Below are 16,710 nucleotides of genomic sequence, written 5' to 3'. Positions count from 1 at the left end.
AGATTCATACCAAACGTTTGTTTTCATGTCTGAATGTCATATATCGTAGTCAATGTGAATCACCACATAGGCTATGGTGGCTATTTGTTTTAAAACCCGTGACATATGGATTAAAGCGAAATGACGAACATCACACTTAATACCACTACAACACAACGACTGCAACAATCAATCATTTAAAATGGATAACAGACGTGCTTAATTGACCGGATTACTGAAAAAACAGGGGGGATATCCCGCAGTCGGATTTGGGTGCTTTCCATGGTGCTGAAAATGTATAGGCGTATTTTGTCTTTGACTCCATGCTGTACTCTGAAAACCCTAACTTGGCATGATTGCATAAATCTTTCAATGTAGCTTTAGATGTATATTATCAATTGCCCATGCTTTGTTTTGTTTTTTGTATGTGTGGCTTTATTCGGCAAAAATCAATTGTTGTATTTAATGCTGAACCGGTTTTGACTGAATTATCTCTCAATAGTGGCAATGCCTTGAATCATTATCATCATTATTTTCGCTTTGCTTTACATCACTTGTATACACTTTCCTTTTCTGTAGTAAAAATCAAATTTTTTTACTCTTTGAACAAATATGTTATGCGCACATGACGGATTTAGAACGTTAAGCTACAACCAGTGTTTCCATGTGAGATCATGAGGTGCTGTTAACATTTGGAGCAACGTTCATGTCTATGTTTTACCACGTGGGGTCGCAAATGACCACAAGTTTTTTTTTGTGAGCTCGTTGTTTTCAGTCTCCTCCTTCCCTTGTGACGCGCAGCAGATTGCGAGTGCTTTGTGGTGCGATAGCGATGAAAAGCAGAAGACTGGAGTGGATAGGAATAACAATGCTGGCCGATCGAGTCGCGTTTTGTGGATGAATACAATTCGGACGGCGACTTGGTCTTTAAAAGCTGTGATGGGCATCAAGAGGAGTAACGAGATCCTCCGTTGGCTGTTGCTTCTGTTTTTATCTGACTGGTCTGTGGCTCAGATATCATACTCTGTTTCCGAGGAGGTGGACAAAGGAACTGTGGTGGGGAATGTGGCTAAGGATTTAAACGTCAACGTTCGGGACTTGCAAACAAGGAATCTGAATATCGTGTCTGGATACAGTAAGAAATATTTCGAGGCAAATGTTAAGACGGGGGATATTTATGTTAACGAGAGAATAGACCGCGAGGAGCTCTGTCCAAACGCAATCAAATGCACACTAAACTTCGAGGCCATTCTGAGCAATCCTATGATACTCCACCGAATTGAGGTGGTCGTTGTTGATTTAAATGATAACGCACCAACATTTGTCGAGAAGTCACATACAATTAACATATACGAATCTTCACAAACGGGCGAGCACTTTTTGCTTCCTCTGGCTCTTGATGCAGATACAGGCAGCAATTCAGTAAAAACATACAGGCTAAGTCCGAATGAATACTTCTCCTTAGACGTACAGAGCAGTGGAGAACACAGTGTGTCTGCTGAATTGGTCGTGGCAAAAGCTTTGGATAGAGAAAAACAAGATGTTGTTAAACTAACACTGATCGCTGTAGACGGAGGCAAACCTCCCAAAAGCGGATCTGTACAGATACATGTAAATGTTTTAGACGTCAATGACAACACGCCATCCTTTAGTAAAACGCTTTACAAGGCACGAATTAAAGAAAATTCTCCAGTTGGCTCATCGGTAATTCATCTTAATGCCACAGACTTAGACGAGGGGGAAAACGGGAGGGTCGTTTACTCCTTTGTGAAGCGTGCAAACTTCAATCCTGCAGATGTGTTTTCCATGAATGTAGAAACAGGCGAGATAACAGTGAAGAGCAATTTGGATTACGAAGTACAGTCCGCTTATGAAATCCACGTTCAAGCGACAGACAGGGGTCTCTCGCCACGGAGGGCAAATGGGAAGCTGCTGGTGGAGGTAGTTGATGTGAACGATAATGCCCCAGAAATTGTTGTGACGTCACTCATGAACCCAGTGAAAGAAGATGCTGACATAGGAAACGTTGTTGCTTTGGTGACAGTGACTGATAAAGACGGTGGAAAAAACGGACACACCGATTGTAAATTAGTTGGCTCGGCACCATTTAAGCTAAAACCTAATTACAAGAATTACTACTCTTTACTAGTAGGTGGACCGCTTGATAGAGAAGAATACTCATTTTACAACGTCACGATTAAGGCGACAGATGAAGGAACTCCGCCATTATCCACCAGCAGCGTCATTACAGTTCAGATTTCTGACGTTAATGACAACGCACCTCGTTTTCTTGAACCATTTATTAACATGTACGTAAAAGAAAACAGTCCAGTGGGAACTCGTATCTATACAATATCTGCAGTCGACCCTGACATTAATGAAAACGCAAGAGTGGCATATTCATTTTATAGTGATTCAAAAAGCATTACTGTATCTTCTGTGGTAAACATAAACTCAGAGACTGGAGATATATTCAGTTTGCAGTCGTTTAACTATGAGGAGTTAAAAACGTTTCAGTTCAAAGTTCAGGCCACAGACTCTGGTGTTCCTCCGCTCAGCAGCAATGTGACAGTGAACGTTTTTATCCTGGATGAAAATGACAACAATCCCGTGGTTCTTGCGCCCTATTCTGAGCACGGCTCCGTTAACAGTGAGAGCATCCCCTATAATGTTGAAGCGGGACACATTGTGGCAAAGATCAGGGCTGTAGACGCAGACTCTGGGTACAACGCGCTGCTTTCTTATCAACTCTCTGAGCCAAAAGGAAACAACCTCTTCCGGATCGGAACCAGCACCGGGGAAATCAAGACTAAGAGGAGAATGAGTGACAATGATCTGAAATCTCACCCCTTGGTGGTGCTGGTTTCTGATAACGGAGAACCCTCCCTGTCAGCTACTGTGTCTATAGAGGTGATGGTGGTTGAAAACTCAGCTGACATCCAGACTCAGTTCAGACATGTGCCCATAAAGGACGAGAGCTTCACTGATTTAAACCTATATCTGCTGATCGCCATTGTATCGGTGTCAGCCATCTTTCTGCTCAGCCTCATCAGTTTAATAGCTGTCAAATGCCACAGGACAGACAGCAGTTTCAGCAGGTACAGCGCCCCCATGATCACCACCCATCCAGACGGGAGCTGGTCTTACTCTAAAGCTACTCAGCAGTATGACGTCTGTTTCAGCTCAGACACGCTCAAGAGTGACGTAGTGGTTTTCCCCGCACCATATCCACCTGTAGATGCGGAGCTGATCAGTATTAACGGAGGAGACACGTTTACCAGGACTCAGACTTTACCTAACAAAGAGACGGTGAGTTACTGATTACTAAAATGTGGATGTACGTGAAATTAAGATGTGGGGAAACAGCTCAGGGACATATTCAGAATCTGTAGACATTTGGTTGATTATCGTATATTTATGAGTATATGTTAACGCAGTCCAGATTTGTTTTCCTCAATTGCCTGAAAGTTTTCGGTACAGAACAGATATTGTGGCATGATGATAATGAATGAATCAATTCTGACAATTTAAGCACCTAAGTCGTTGATACTTTGAGAGTTACCCCACTGACCAGCTGCGACGCTGTCCATGGTGCTGAGTGCTGAACTCCTAAGTGGGACTGCTTGACTTACATAATTAAGTTCTTACTAGCAGATTATGTTGATTTTGTAACGTGTTTTCCCTGACAACACATGTTACATACATTGTATTTATACACCATTTCCACAAAATAAAAATTTTACAGTGCTTTGCCCGACTGCACAAACATAGTTCAGTATTAATGTCACTGTACACTACCACGAAAGAAACAGATGATGTCGCTGGAGACCATAATATCTGTGTTGCCCATGTTTCTCCCAAGACCCCTCCTTTGTGTTTGAAGCAGTATAGTCCATTGGTGCTTTGTCAGAAACAGAAATAGCCACAAAACAGAAGGGGCTTCGTCTGCGATTCACAATAAGTGTGGAATTGTCGGAGAATTACTTTCGGTGTCAGCGGTGTCAGCGATGGCACGCGGAGGACTGACAGTCACGGTTTGGATACAAATCATAGCTTTGCTTTGTTTGTGCGATGGATCTACGGCGCAGCTCTCCTACTCGGTTTCCGAGGAGGTGGACAAAGGAACGGTAGTGGGAAATCTTGCAAAGGATTTACATGTCGGTGTCCAGGAACTGGGAAAACGGGATTTTCGAGTTGTCGCTGGGAATTCTAATAAGTATTTTGACGTGGATTTAAAGACAGGTGCGCTATACGTTTGCGATAGGATTGATCGTGAGGAGCTCTGTTCAAACATGGCAAAATGTTCCCTGAATATAGAAGCGATTCTGAGCCACCCCACTCATCTGCATCGCATAGAGGTACAGATTATCGATATTAACGACAATGCACCATCCTTTCGGGAAAAGGAGAAGACTTTTAACGTTTCAGAATCTTCTTATACCGGAGAGAGATATCTCCTCCCAATGGCGAATGACGCAGACACGGGCAGTAACTCGGTCAAGAGCTACAAGCTCAGTGCGAATGAATATTTCTCACTGGATGTACAGAGCGGCGGACAGCACAGCGAGTCTGCTGAGTTAGTGCTACAAAAATCTTTAGATAGGGAGAAACAGTCTGTTATCCATCTGACTTTAACTGCTGTGGACGGAGGAAAACCCGCTCAGTCTGGGACATTAAAAATCGTTGTAAATGTCATAGATATAAATGATAATGTACCAGTATTTAGTAAACCTCTGTATAAAGCCCGAGTCATTGAAAACGCTCCATTCCAAGCGTCTATATTGACTGTAAGTGCTACAGATTTGGACGAAGGAATAAATGGTGAGCTAATATATTCATTTATTGAGAGGGAACATTTCAATCCCGAAGCTGTATTTTCCATAAACCCAGACACGGGGGAAATAACTGTCACAGGGAGAGTAGACTATGAAGAACATTCAGCATATGATATTCGTGTACAAGCAAAAGATAAAGGCATGCCTGCTCGAAGCGTCCATGGCAAAGTGTTACTGGAAGTAACTGATATTAATGACAACATCCCTGAAATCACCGTCACATCTCTTCTGAGTCCAGTTAAAGAGGATGCTGAGATGGGAACAGTGGTTGCTTTGGTGACTGTGACTGACAAAGACGGGGGTAATAATGGTGTCACTGCTGCCAACATTCTTGGTTTGGTGCCTTTTAAGCTTAAGCTAAATTACAAAAATTATTATTCATTAACAGTTGATGGGCCTCTTGACAGAGAGAGTGTTTCTCAATATAATGTCACCATCATAGCCACTGATGAAGGCACGCCGCCTCTCTCAAGCACCATTGTTATTCCAATTCAAATTTCTGATGTGAATGACAATGCACCTCTGTTCTCAGACCCTGTGATTAATGCATATCTGAAAGAGAATAGTGCAGTTGGGGGTAAAATCTTAACTATAACTGCCGTTGATCCTGATATAGAAGAAAATGCAAAAATAATATTTTCATTATTAGATGGAATGTCAAAAAGTATCCCCATAACGTCTGTGGTAAACATCAACTCAGAGACTGGAGATTTAATCAGTCTACAGTCTTTTAACTTCGAGGAGTTAAAAACGTTTCAGTTCAAAGTTCAGGCCACAGACTCTGGTGTTCCTCCGCTCAGCAGCAATGTGACAGTGAACGTTTTTGTCCTGGATGAAAATGACAACAGTCCCGTGGTTCTTGCGCCTTATTCTGAGCACGGCTCCGTTAACAGTGAGAGCATCCCCTATAATGTTGAAGCGGGACACATTGTGGCAAAGATCAGGGCTGTAGACGCAGACTCTGGATACAACGCTCTGCTTTCTTATTACCTATCTGAGCCAAAAGGAAACAACCTCTTTCGGATCGGAACCAGCACCGGGGAAATCAAGACTAAGAGGAGAATGAGTGACAATGACTTGAAAACTCACCCCTTGGTGGTGCTGGTTTCTGATAACGGAGAACCCTCCCTGTCAGCTACTGTGTCTATAGAGGTGATGGTGGTTGAAAGCTCAGCTGACATCCAGACTCAGTTCAGACATGTGCCCATAAAGGACGAGAGCTTCACTTCACTAAACCTGTATCTGCTGATCGCCATTGTATCGGTGTCAGCCATCTTTCTGCTCAGCCTCATCAGTTTAATAGCTGTCAAATGCCACAGGACAGACAGCAGTTTCAGCAGGTACAGCGCCCCCATGATCACCACCCACCCTGACGGGAGCTGGTCTTACTCTAAAGCTACACAGCAGTATGACGTATGTTTCAACTCAGACACGCTCAAGAGTGACGTGATGGTTTTCCCCGCACCGTATCCACCTGTAGATGGGGAGCTGATCAGTATTAACGGAGGAGACACGTTTACCAGGACTCAGACTTTACCTAACAAAGAGACGGTAAGGATAATAGCACAAAAACAAAAGGGAGCCAGGCAATAATTTAATGATTCAACCTGTTGAAATGCAATTACAGGTGACTATTTAAGAAGTTTTGTGTTAGCTGTGTGTGGTCGAAATTCAGTACTTCTTTCCTGAAATATCATAAATGTGTTCCGCTGTGACATGTGGCAATTTACAGTTGTTGGCAGTATGTTAAATTTGTAGACTGTCCAGCTCATTTATCCTAAAATACGTGTATTAAGGTTACGCAACAATGTTTTTCAGTGTGGATTTGAGCTCTCTCTCTCTCTCTTTCTGTGCCTCCAAACTCAACATTACCACAAGATGTCGCTATCACACCGGCGAGTTGAAGCACGTTGGGTTTTTTTCTGCAAGACGCGCCTCCCTCTTCGTTTGAGAGAGAAAGAGAGAGAGAGTGTTTGTCATTCTTTGTTTGTAGCAGACGAGAATATGTTCACCGCATTGGGTTGATAGAATTGTTGAGAAATGTTACTGCTGGATTTATTTTAACGAATTAGCTGTACGGCAGGCTATAGACAGGATGAAAGGACCAGGTAGTTCGCGGCATTGGATTTATTTTTTGCTCAATCTAGCTCATATATGGAGACTTGGAGCAGCACAGATTGCATATTCTGTTTCGGAGGAATCTAACCCGGGTACCACTGTTGGACATTTGGCGAAGGATTTGCATTTAGATGTCCAAGAACTGGAAACCAGGGGTTTTCAAATTTCGGGACCTAACACGAGGTACTTCGAAGTCAGTGTGAAGAATGGGATACTTCTGGTCAAAGACAGAATAGACCGAGAGGAGCTTTGCTCTCGTAATGTCAAATGTTCTCTGGAAGTGGAAGCCATTGTTAACTCTCCGCTTAATCTCTATCGCTTTGAGGTTAAAATCTTGGATATAAACGACAATGCGCCGTCTTTTCGGATTCCGGGGATTGTTTTAAATGTGTCCGAGTCAGCGTTTCCTGGTGAGAGATTCACTCTACCAAATGCATTCGATGCGGATATCGGTACTTATTCAGTTAAGGGCTACAAGCTGAGCCAAAACGAACATTTCACCCTGGATGTTCAGAATAGTGGAGAGGAGACTATGTCCGCTGAAATGGTGCTGCAGAAAGCATTAGACCGAGAGAAACAGACAGTTATCAAACTAACACTGACAGCTGTGGATGGAGGGAAACCACCGAAGTCAGGCACATTGTCTATAACAGTCATTGTGCAAGATGTAAATGATAATATTCCATTGTTTGACACGCAGCTGTACAAAGCCACTGTACCGGAAAACACACCGCAAGGTGCAACTGTAATTTCTGTAAATGCTCGGGATTTAGACGAAGGTCTTAACGGGGAAATAGAATATAAATTTATCAACCACGATAATGATAGAAATGTGAATAAATTTGCAATTAATCCTGTAACCGGAGATATTACAGTGAACGGGGAGCTAGATCACGAAAAGAGCAAAGCAGTTGAAATTCGAGTCCAGGCTAAAGACAAAGGACAAAATCCGAGAGCATCTCATTGCAAGGTACTCGTTGAAATCACAGATATTAATGACAATCCACCCGAAATATCAGTGACATCTTTAGTTGACGTGGTGAGGGAGGACGCAACCCTGAACACAATGGTTGGACTAATGACGGTCAGAGATAACGACTCAGATAAAAACGGCGTTGTTCAGGTTCGAATAGTGGATCCAGTACCGTTTACAATTAAGAATACATACAAAAATCACTATTCACTGGTCGTAGACGGACCTCTAGACAGAGAGCGAGCTTCTCAGTATAATGTAACAATAGCAGCGACTGACGAAGGGGCCCCGCCTCTTTCCAGTACCAGGGTTATTGTGGTCCACGTTTCTGATGTAAATGACAACGCACCTCGTTTTAAAGAGCCCGTGATAAACATTTTTGTCAAAGAGAACAGTCCTGTTAGTGGTGTAATTTATACACTGACTGCAGATGATGCTGATGTCGATGAAAATGCGAGAGTAACGTTTTCGCTAATGAACAATAATAACAAAAACAATGTCATTGGTTCAGTTATTAACGTAAACTCAGAGACTGGAGATATAATCAGTCTACAGTCCTTTAACTACGAGGAGTTAAAAACGTTTCAGTTCAAAGTTCAGGCCACAGACTCTGGTGTTCCTCCGCTCAGCAGCAACGCGACAGTGAACGTTTTTATCCTGGATGAAAATGACAACAGTCCCGTGATTCTTGCGCCTTATTCTGAGCACGGCTCCGTTAACAGTGAGAGCATCCCCTATAATGTTGAAGCGGGACACATTGTGGCAAAAATCAGGGCTGTAGACGCAGACTCTGGATACAACGCTCTGCTTTCTTATCACCTCTCTGATACCAAAGGAAACAACCTCTTCCGGATCGGTACCAGCACCGGGGAAATCAAAACTAAGAGGAGAATGAGTGACAATGACCTGAAATCTCACCCCTTGGTGGTGCTGGTTTCTGATAACGGAGAACCCTCCCTGTCAGCTACTGTGTCTATAGAGGTGATGGTGGTTGAAAGTTCAGCTGACATCCAGACTCAGTTCAAACATGTGCCCATTAAGGAGGAGAGCTTCACTGATTTAAACCTGTATCTGCTAATCGCCATTGTGTCGGTGTCAGCCATCTTTCTGCTCAGCCTCATCAGTTTAATAGCTGTCAAATGCCACAGGACAGACAGCAGTTTCAGCAGGTACAGCGCCCCCATGATCACCACCCATCCTGACGGGAGCTGGTCTTACTCTAAAGCTACACAGCAGTATGACGTGTGTTTCAGCTCAGACACGCTGAAGAGCGACGTAGTGGTTTTCCCCGCACCATATCCACCTGTAGATGCGGAGCTGATCAGTATTAACGGAGGAGACACGTATACCAGGACTCAGACTTTACCTAATACAGAGAAGGTGAGTGTAGCTCCTTAGGAATTCAGATTATTGTAAAATCTGATCATTGTAGACAACAAATTGTGTTACATTACTGACTCGGCTCAGTTGTGTGTCCTGTTATGTGTTTCTGGTTTTGTATCCTTCGCTGTGTGTATAAGGTGTGAGCGCTGTCCATGGTACTGATTTGCTCCGTTTCCACCAGGACTGTACCAACTGTAATAGGACTGTACCACAGGGCAAAACCATGGTCAGTGTGCGGGAAAACACGCAAAAAATATCAAGTTAATATGCAACTTTTGAGTAACTACAATACACCAGTCCTTATTCTGCAGATTGTACAGAAGTCAATTTGTGATTGTCAATTCAGTTAAATTGATAGTAAGACTTGATATTTTCCCAAAGGGCATAAAAAAACATGTACACAAAATATACATACAAAATACAAATAAGTAACAAACAACTAATCTATAAGTTAAGCGATCAACTGCACGAGCAGTGAGCCTTAAGTTATCACATCACATTTTTATTAATATCAGATAGATTATTTTATTGGCAAGTTTTTTTTTTTCATTCACTAATGATAACGACACATCACCCGCGGTGTCGCAATTGTCAACAGTCTGGAAATGTTTGAAGCTTATCTTTCTTCATTAGTCGTTAAATGGAGATTTACAGTTGTTAGACAGTGGAGTAAATCATAAAATTGCTGCCAGGAAGCAGGAGTTTCCTAAAAATAAAAACAAAAATATCTGTTGGCCAGCTATTATTTGGTTTAAATGAATTCAGTGGAGGCGTGTGAACAAAGTTACTCACCGTCAGTAGACTTGAAAGGTGGTTTGAAAGAGTTGAAGCTTGCTTCTTCTCGGAGGACAGCAGAAGTTGACAGAGAAGTCTGTTCATGGCAGTTCAAGTGGCGGCTGAGACACTGCAAAAGGGGTAACAGATGTCCACTAAGATGTTCATATTATCCTCAGTGTCGGCGCATGTTCGCAAAATCGGTTTCTCGGCGTTAATTTTCTCCACGATCAAGCGACACACACTACTTCCGCATTGAAACACATTACTTCCGCATTGAAACACATGACTTCCGCATTGAAACACATTACTTCCGCATTGAAACACATTAACTTCCGCATTGAGATAACGTTAGACACACTCGGGCAAAAGCGGCGTATTTCTACAACAGTCATGCAATCAAATAAACAGAAACACACGTTGTTTTTGTGAGTGAGGAGGGCGACCTATATGTCAACAAGCTATTAAAAAAAACATTCGCGCGTTTACGTCAGTTTCCGTCGCTTGGTTTGCGTGATTTGCGTGTCCTGTGCTCAGTGCTGCCGTCACTTGGTCACTAAGGGAAACCGTCAATTCTCCGCGTGGGTTAATGACTACATTCCACCTGAGTGAGCCTCCATTTTGTGAGTTCAATGCATTGTTACGTCGACTCTGTTTGTAAATATGACCTGTGATGTTGGGACATATGGCTGCTGTCAATTGTTTTAAACATTGTTTTAATTTGCTTAAAGGTTAGCTCTCATGTGAAGTTGTTGTTGCATTTTATAAGGTCTGAATGTAGCAAGTCTTGTTCACATATTTAATGTCATGGTGCTTAATATCAGCTTGTAGATTTGAGCTGCATTGGCCTTGGAAATCAGCTTTATAGAGTCTTGTTATGAATGAATCATTTCAGATACAGGTGTTTGGACTACATGTGTACACAAGCCTTATTTATGTTTTCCTTTTATTGTGTTAACTTGTGGTCTCAGTGGTCCTGGCCCACTGGATATGAGCTCATGTTGGAATTAAGTATGACCTATGACTGATTTGTTGAAGTGTTGTGTGTTTAGCGTGATCATTCAAACGTAACAATAGAACAATCCCATAATCCTAAATTTTTAAACCTGAGTGAAAACCTTCTTACTGTTATTGGTGAAACCTGTGCTTGTCCTACTATTTTATGTTGACAAATATCTGCTGTGAAAAAGGTTTATTACACCAGGTTTCTTCAAGATATGCTGAGCATTACATACTGTACATGTTATATGAGTTAATCACATTGACAGCTTGCTAATATTCTGTATATGGCCAACTCAGTCACATCATTTTGACTTCCACACAGTACTGTGTATACACAGTATGTGCGTGTGTGTTTTGCATTTGTTGCACAAACCCACACATGGTGATACTTTTATAGGGGGATGTGTAATAGTGTAGATTTACATTTACAATTGTCTAAGTCATTTTTAATAGAGGATGAACACAATACACACATTTAGGCGTTCATTATTTACAAAGCATGGACTTATACAATACATTTTCATATACAGTATACAGCTAGTTCTATTTGCAGCTCCTTATTTTATTTTATACTGTTATTATTTTTCCTCATCCCCCTTGTTCCACGTCCCAGTTTCCTTTACTGTTCCTTAGCAAAACGTGCGTAGTATTCGTCATTCTAGGTTCTATTTCTCTCCCTCCTCCTCCTCCATACTGTCAGAGCCATTTTCCATTCCCCTCCCCCTCTCCTTCACCAGCACTCCCTGAGAAGGGGAGCAGCTGAGAGAAATAACAGGGAATTAATGTCGATTCCTTCAGACATGTGTGTCATCAGCCTCAGAGCGCATGTAAACACGATCTAATATATTTTCATTAGAATCTCTAATGTGTGCACCGACTCAGCTGAGACAAACCTGCTCTGCTTTGCCAAATGGCGCATCGTGTTTAATAAGTGCTGCTTATTATGTCCTACGTTGCTGTGGCATTGGGTCCTCTTTGAGGTCGAATGTGCATTGTGTTGCTGATGCGTTTGAGGCACTCAGACGATATGACCTCATTTTCAGGGAGTGGTCCATAACAAACAAGCACGGTCAGATCTGTCAAAACCCAGACAGTGTGGTTGGTTTTACGTGAAGAAGAGCGAAGGTGCTCTCTGCTCTGACAGACTGCGGATACAAGCAATGCGTAATGCGGGGTTATATGTGGGCCAGCGTGTGATTTAAAAATGGCAGCGTGCTGCATTCACCATCCGAATAAATCCTCTGTTAGGTAGTCGCTTTGCTTTATTTTTTTATTGATTTATTATTTATATTTTTTACAGCAAGCGTCTCGGCTGTTCGCATAAGCTTGTGGTTTCTGAAACAACGCCTGGAGCTGTCTCGCTGCGTAAAAGTGGTTCCGAATGTGTTCAGTATGCTGCAGCTTTCTGTGAATGTGACTGAGAGGGAGGGGCAGGTAATTTTCCGCTACGAGCTGCAGTAGCAGCAAAGGACCGAGGTATCAGCTGCTCTCGGCTCGGCTCAGCTCAGATCTCCCTCCTGCCTTGCTCTGCGGCTGGGCGGGGCCGACAACTCCAAGTGTCAATCATAGCTAAACCGGTGGGGCGGGGCGAAGGTTTGTGGTGGATGAGGGAAAGAGGCTTTTATCTGCGCACCGTGTATTTATGTATGTTTTTATGAAGCTGCACGAGTCAAATAGGTGGCATTGCGTGCCGTGGGTGCTTTTATATATGTATAATAATAACAATAATATGAAAAAAAAATAAAATCTAAAGTGAAGACAATGACTGATGGGAACATTAAACCTTCAATTTAGAGTTTGGTTTTGTATAAGCTCCCCCAGTGCTGCAGAATGCATTGAATTATTGATTGCAGTAAAAGCATACACTTAAGTGGATCCAGAGATTGCAATGCACAGATGGATTGAACAACCTAAAGCATAAAACAGAAATGTCCTTACGTCATCATATCTAACACAATGTGACAGAACAGCAGCATGGCAAACCAAATATGTATTTATTCCTAATGGTTAGCAGTCTTTCACACATCTTACTTCCTGTTGTGCCTCCCTTGCAAGGGTGTGTCCTTTTGTGCTACTGAGGTTAGCTCTGCTATCAGTGGTTGCCATGGAGACTGTTCTGAGCCATAATGAAATGATGAACTAGTCTGTTTCCAGGGAGCTGGCAGTAAGTACCAGCCCCCACCCAGACATCCAATCTCAGCATGTGTTGTAGACGCCAGCAGTAAGGAAATGGGATGGACACAATAATTGAAGGCAGGAGAGATGGAGAGGAGGATTTAGACCAAATATGTACAGCATGATCATATGAGGCAAGTGAGGGAAACGTGTGCGGTTAGAGAATCACTTCAAAAAATGTTAGATTAGCTTTGTCATGCTCAGAAGCAAGGGTTGCATCCACTCCCATCCGGCAGGGATACAAAGCCAGGGCATCCTAAGAGGGAAGTATCCAAAGCCTGCCTGCATTTCCTGATAGCTTTGTTCAGTGCTACAACAAGAATCTGTTTGATTTATGCACCGACAGAACCAAGACATCCAAGAAACTGTTTAACCTTTACAGGACACTAAAGGGGGGGGATTTGTGCTTCTTTTAGCTGTCTAATGCCTTTTATGTATGAATGGAAGGTACACAGGGGATCAGCTCAAATAAACATAACCAGAGAATTACTCTGCTATCCGCTTAGTGTGTCCACCTGATTAAAAGGACTTTGGTTATCATGGGAGCTTTAGTTTCCAAGGATATTAAATGTGTTATCTTGTGCATATAACAATTGTGGAATGGAAAAGGTGAAAGATCAGAGCTTTGTCATAGTGCTCTTTGTTCTGTAGTTTAGTGTTTCCTGCTCATGTTATTATTGTATGATTGTATTATATGAGTGGTGCTGAAGACAGCTAGAGATTTCCATTCCTCAGATACTTCATTTTGTGATAAACAATCACTTCAGAGACAAATGCAAGAGTTAAGCCATAATGTTGTGTTGTGTCTGACATATGTATATAAGCTCTTTGATACATATGAACACATATACCTTTTTCACTGTAGATTGCAGCAAGCCTTTACACTGATCTTTCTTCTTCTTTCCTCTGGAGCGTGCCTTGCGGTCATTTGTGGATGAGAAAGAAAAATCACTACCACTATAGGGTCGATGTCTATCCGTGCCCTCATTCTGCCCACATTCCCTTCCTCGCTCACTCCTACAAATGCACACTTTCATTGCTGATGGGTTTATGTTTCAGTGCTGTGGCTTAATGACAGAGCCTACAAGGATGGGCAGTGGGGAGATGATTATATGTCCAACTCTTGTATTACCGATTTATTCCAACAGAGGGACCAGTTTCACTGTATCTGCAGTGCTCTCCTTCCCACTCTGTCTGCTCTGATCACATAGGAAATACATAGGACATATTTCAATTTATCTTTTTTTTGTTATTTGCACATTCCCTGACATACAGATATCCCTGCACATCTACACATCAGCCTGCAAACATCTCCTCATCATCTTTCCCTCCCACTCAAATTGTTTCTTGAGAATGACAATTTTACTTGCATGCTCCTTATTGCCTGCAGCAATGCATCCATTAATCAAAGCCTCTATTTGAAAATAAAATGAAACAATAGCCAAAGATGCACTGACATTTAATTTTGGCCTAAGAATTAGTTTTTGCAGTGTTTTACCCTGCATTTGTGTGTCAGCTAGCTGAAATGCCAGCTGAAATGCCATTAACTGTATATGTTTTGAAAGAGGAAGTTACGTAATGAGTCACAAGTCATGAAAGTTCTGCCATAAGTTGTTCCATTGTGGATCTTTCTCGTAACTGAGTGACAAAAATTAGGGGGGAGGATTAATATTAGACTCTGACAAGTTATATGAATGGGTTTTAGAGTGACCACTTACCATACAGCATATTCATTAGGATGAGTGAAGACTGTGTGATTAATTTGGTGGCCATCTTGCATAATAGATGGTATGGGTCTTGAGGGTGTTCACATTCTGCCAGACAGAATGAACAAATGACAGATTCTTTAAAAGTCTGAATTCACTCTATTCATTCTTGATTCTTTCTGTGCCAACTATCACTTTGTATCTGCTGTTTGTTTTTATTTATTTTATCGATCAGTCTGCAAAGGTAATTGGCTCTTGTGGCTCAGCTGGAACAGCATCTGTCTGACAGAGGCGCAGCTGGAAGGACTCTAATTTAGAGAGGAAGTGACAGAATGGGGGTGAAAATGAAAAAGTCAAGGTCAGGCAAATTAATTTACGAGGAGGTGGCAAATGTTTGGCATACTATTGTTTTTTGTAGAAAAGATGTTATAAATAAACATAAGCAATTTATTGAAATGAAAAGGCATAAAAAGTGTCTGCTTGCAGGTGGAATTTATTTTTGATAACTTTATCTGCAGCACCCTTGAGTGAGAAATGAAAAAATACACAGCTCAGCAACGTGCAATTAATGTAGGGACAGATGGGCGTATTTGAAAAAGGACTGAGCCAGTGACATTTTAAAAACATGAAGAACAGAGGGAGGGATACAGGAGAATGAGCGACACGGGTACAAAGATCAGGTGTAAAACTTGATGTGCTTTTGTTGTTGGCGAGGTAAACGTCGCCTGTTTTCACTTTTGTGATCCTCCATTACACAGAGGTTCAGTCGTTCCACTGGGAATATCTGCTAAATGTCACAGTTTTGTGTGGCAAACCGTCTCGACCTGAGACTCTGTCCTCGGCTGAAAGAAACTCTGTGTTATCGCCGCTGTTCAGTGTAACACATTATGCAAGGAGACAAATCCATGCCATGGAATATGGTAAGCCTTTCGAAAGAGAAAAACAGAAAGGCAAACTAGGTATTTGTTTAATTTTCACGTGATTTAAAATAAAAACAAAACTGCAGTAGCCATCAACATGCACATTTTCGTTTTAAATATACTGAGAATGCATTTTGTAAATGCTCTTCTTTGTTATAATCTGTCTTCCTTCAACGGACACATGGCTGCTTCTCCTCACCCCCATTCCCGCATTTGCCCACCTCCTCTTTCTCACCTATGGGTGTGAAGAATCGCTCCATCCCCCCCAAAGCAGCATCCGAGTGACTCTGACTCACTGTCATCTCCTAGTCTCCTGGGATGCCAAGCACTGCCATCGCCGTGGGTGAGAGTGGGAGATGCGAGAGAGAGAGAAAGAGAGAGGACAGAAATGATGTGGGCGGTGGCTCTTGGCCCATTGGCCAGGGTGACCAGGTCTCACAAGGCCACGTCTTCACAACACAACTTTTGTAAAGAGTGGTGATGGATCACATAGACACAAGGTTGTTGTATCCACACATTATTCTCTTCTGGGTGTATTTTTAGACTATACGTCCTTGGTGGCTCTTGTTTGCAGTGGTTAGGGTCAGTTCAGAAAAAAATTTGGACATTGGTCTTCAATTTCGCTCCACTATGCTGACTGCATTTGTGTTGGGATTTCACCAATTAAACTGCATCCAATTCAAATCTTAATTTAATTGAAGTACATGGGTACCGAGACCGGAATAATTACAGGGCATAATTACAGGACACCTGCTACACTACACATGCGCAGTTCTTCAGTAGACAGCGTTAAAACCGTCCTGTGTGGAAATGTATAGGTGTAGTGGTGATGTGGTGGTGCTTAC

General features: G+C 42.3%; 2 protein-coding genes across 7 annotated transcripts in view; both read left to right on the top strand.

Moving 5' to 3' along the window:
- Positions 1 to 16,710, top strand: part of LOC131472916 (protocadherin alpha-C2-like) — a 55,631-nt gene that overhangs the window by 19,986 nt on the left and 18,935 nt on the right. Inside the window, exon 1 of one of the 6 annotated variants that reach the window (XM_058650412.1) lies at positions 6,575 to 9,285. The exons of the other annotated variants lie outside the window; for them this stretch is intronic. Within the exon in view, the coding sequence (XP_058506395.1) occupies positions 6,910 to 9,285 (2,376 nt within the window). The 5' untranslated portion in view covers positions 6,575 to 6,909. Of the gene's footprint in view, positions 1 to 6,574; positions 9,286 to 16,710 lie in introns of those variants that run through there. 6 annotated transcript variants of the gene reach the window in all.
- Positions 4 to 3,951, top strand: LOC131472918 (protocadherin alpha-8-like). The gene has a single exon (XM_058650414.1). It carries the CDS (start codon positions 877 to 879, stop codon positions 3,298 to 3,300), a length of 2,424 nt encoding a protein of 807 aa, XP_058506397.1. The 5' UTR covers positions 4 to 876; the 3' UTR covers positions 3,301 to 3,951.

The sequence above is a fragment of the Solea solea genome, chromosome 14 (assembly GCF_958295425.1).
Source record: "Solea solea chromosome 14, fSolSol10.1, whole genome shotgun sequence".
Classification (NCBI taxonomy): Eukaryota; Metazoa; Chordata; class Actinopteri; order Pleuronectiformes; family Soleidae; genus Solea; species Solea solea.
This window is presented reverse-complemented; position numbering and strand designations above follow the sequence as displayed.

Bases quoted from the DNA above. Each gene is read 5' to 3' on its own strand.
- LOC131472918 (XM_058650414.1), top strand. From the start codon at position 877: ATGAATACAATTCGGACGGCGACTTGGTCTTTAAAAGCTGTGATGGGC.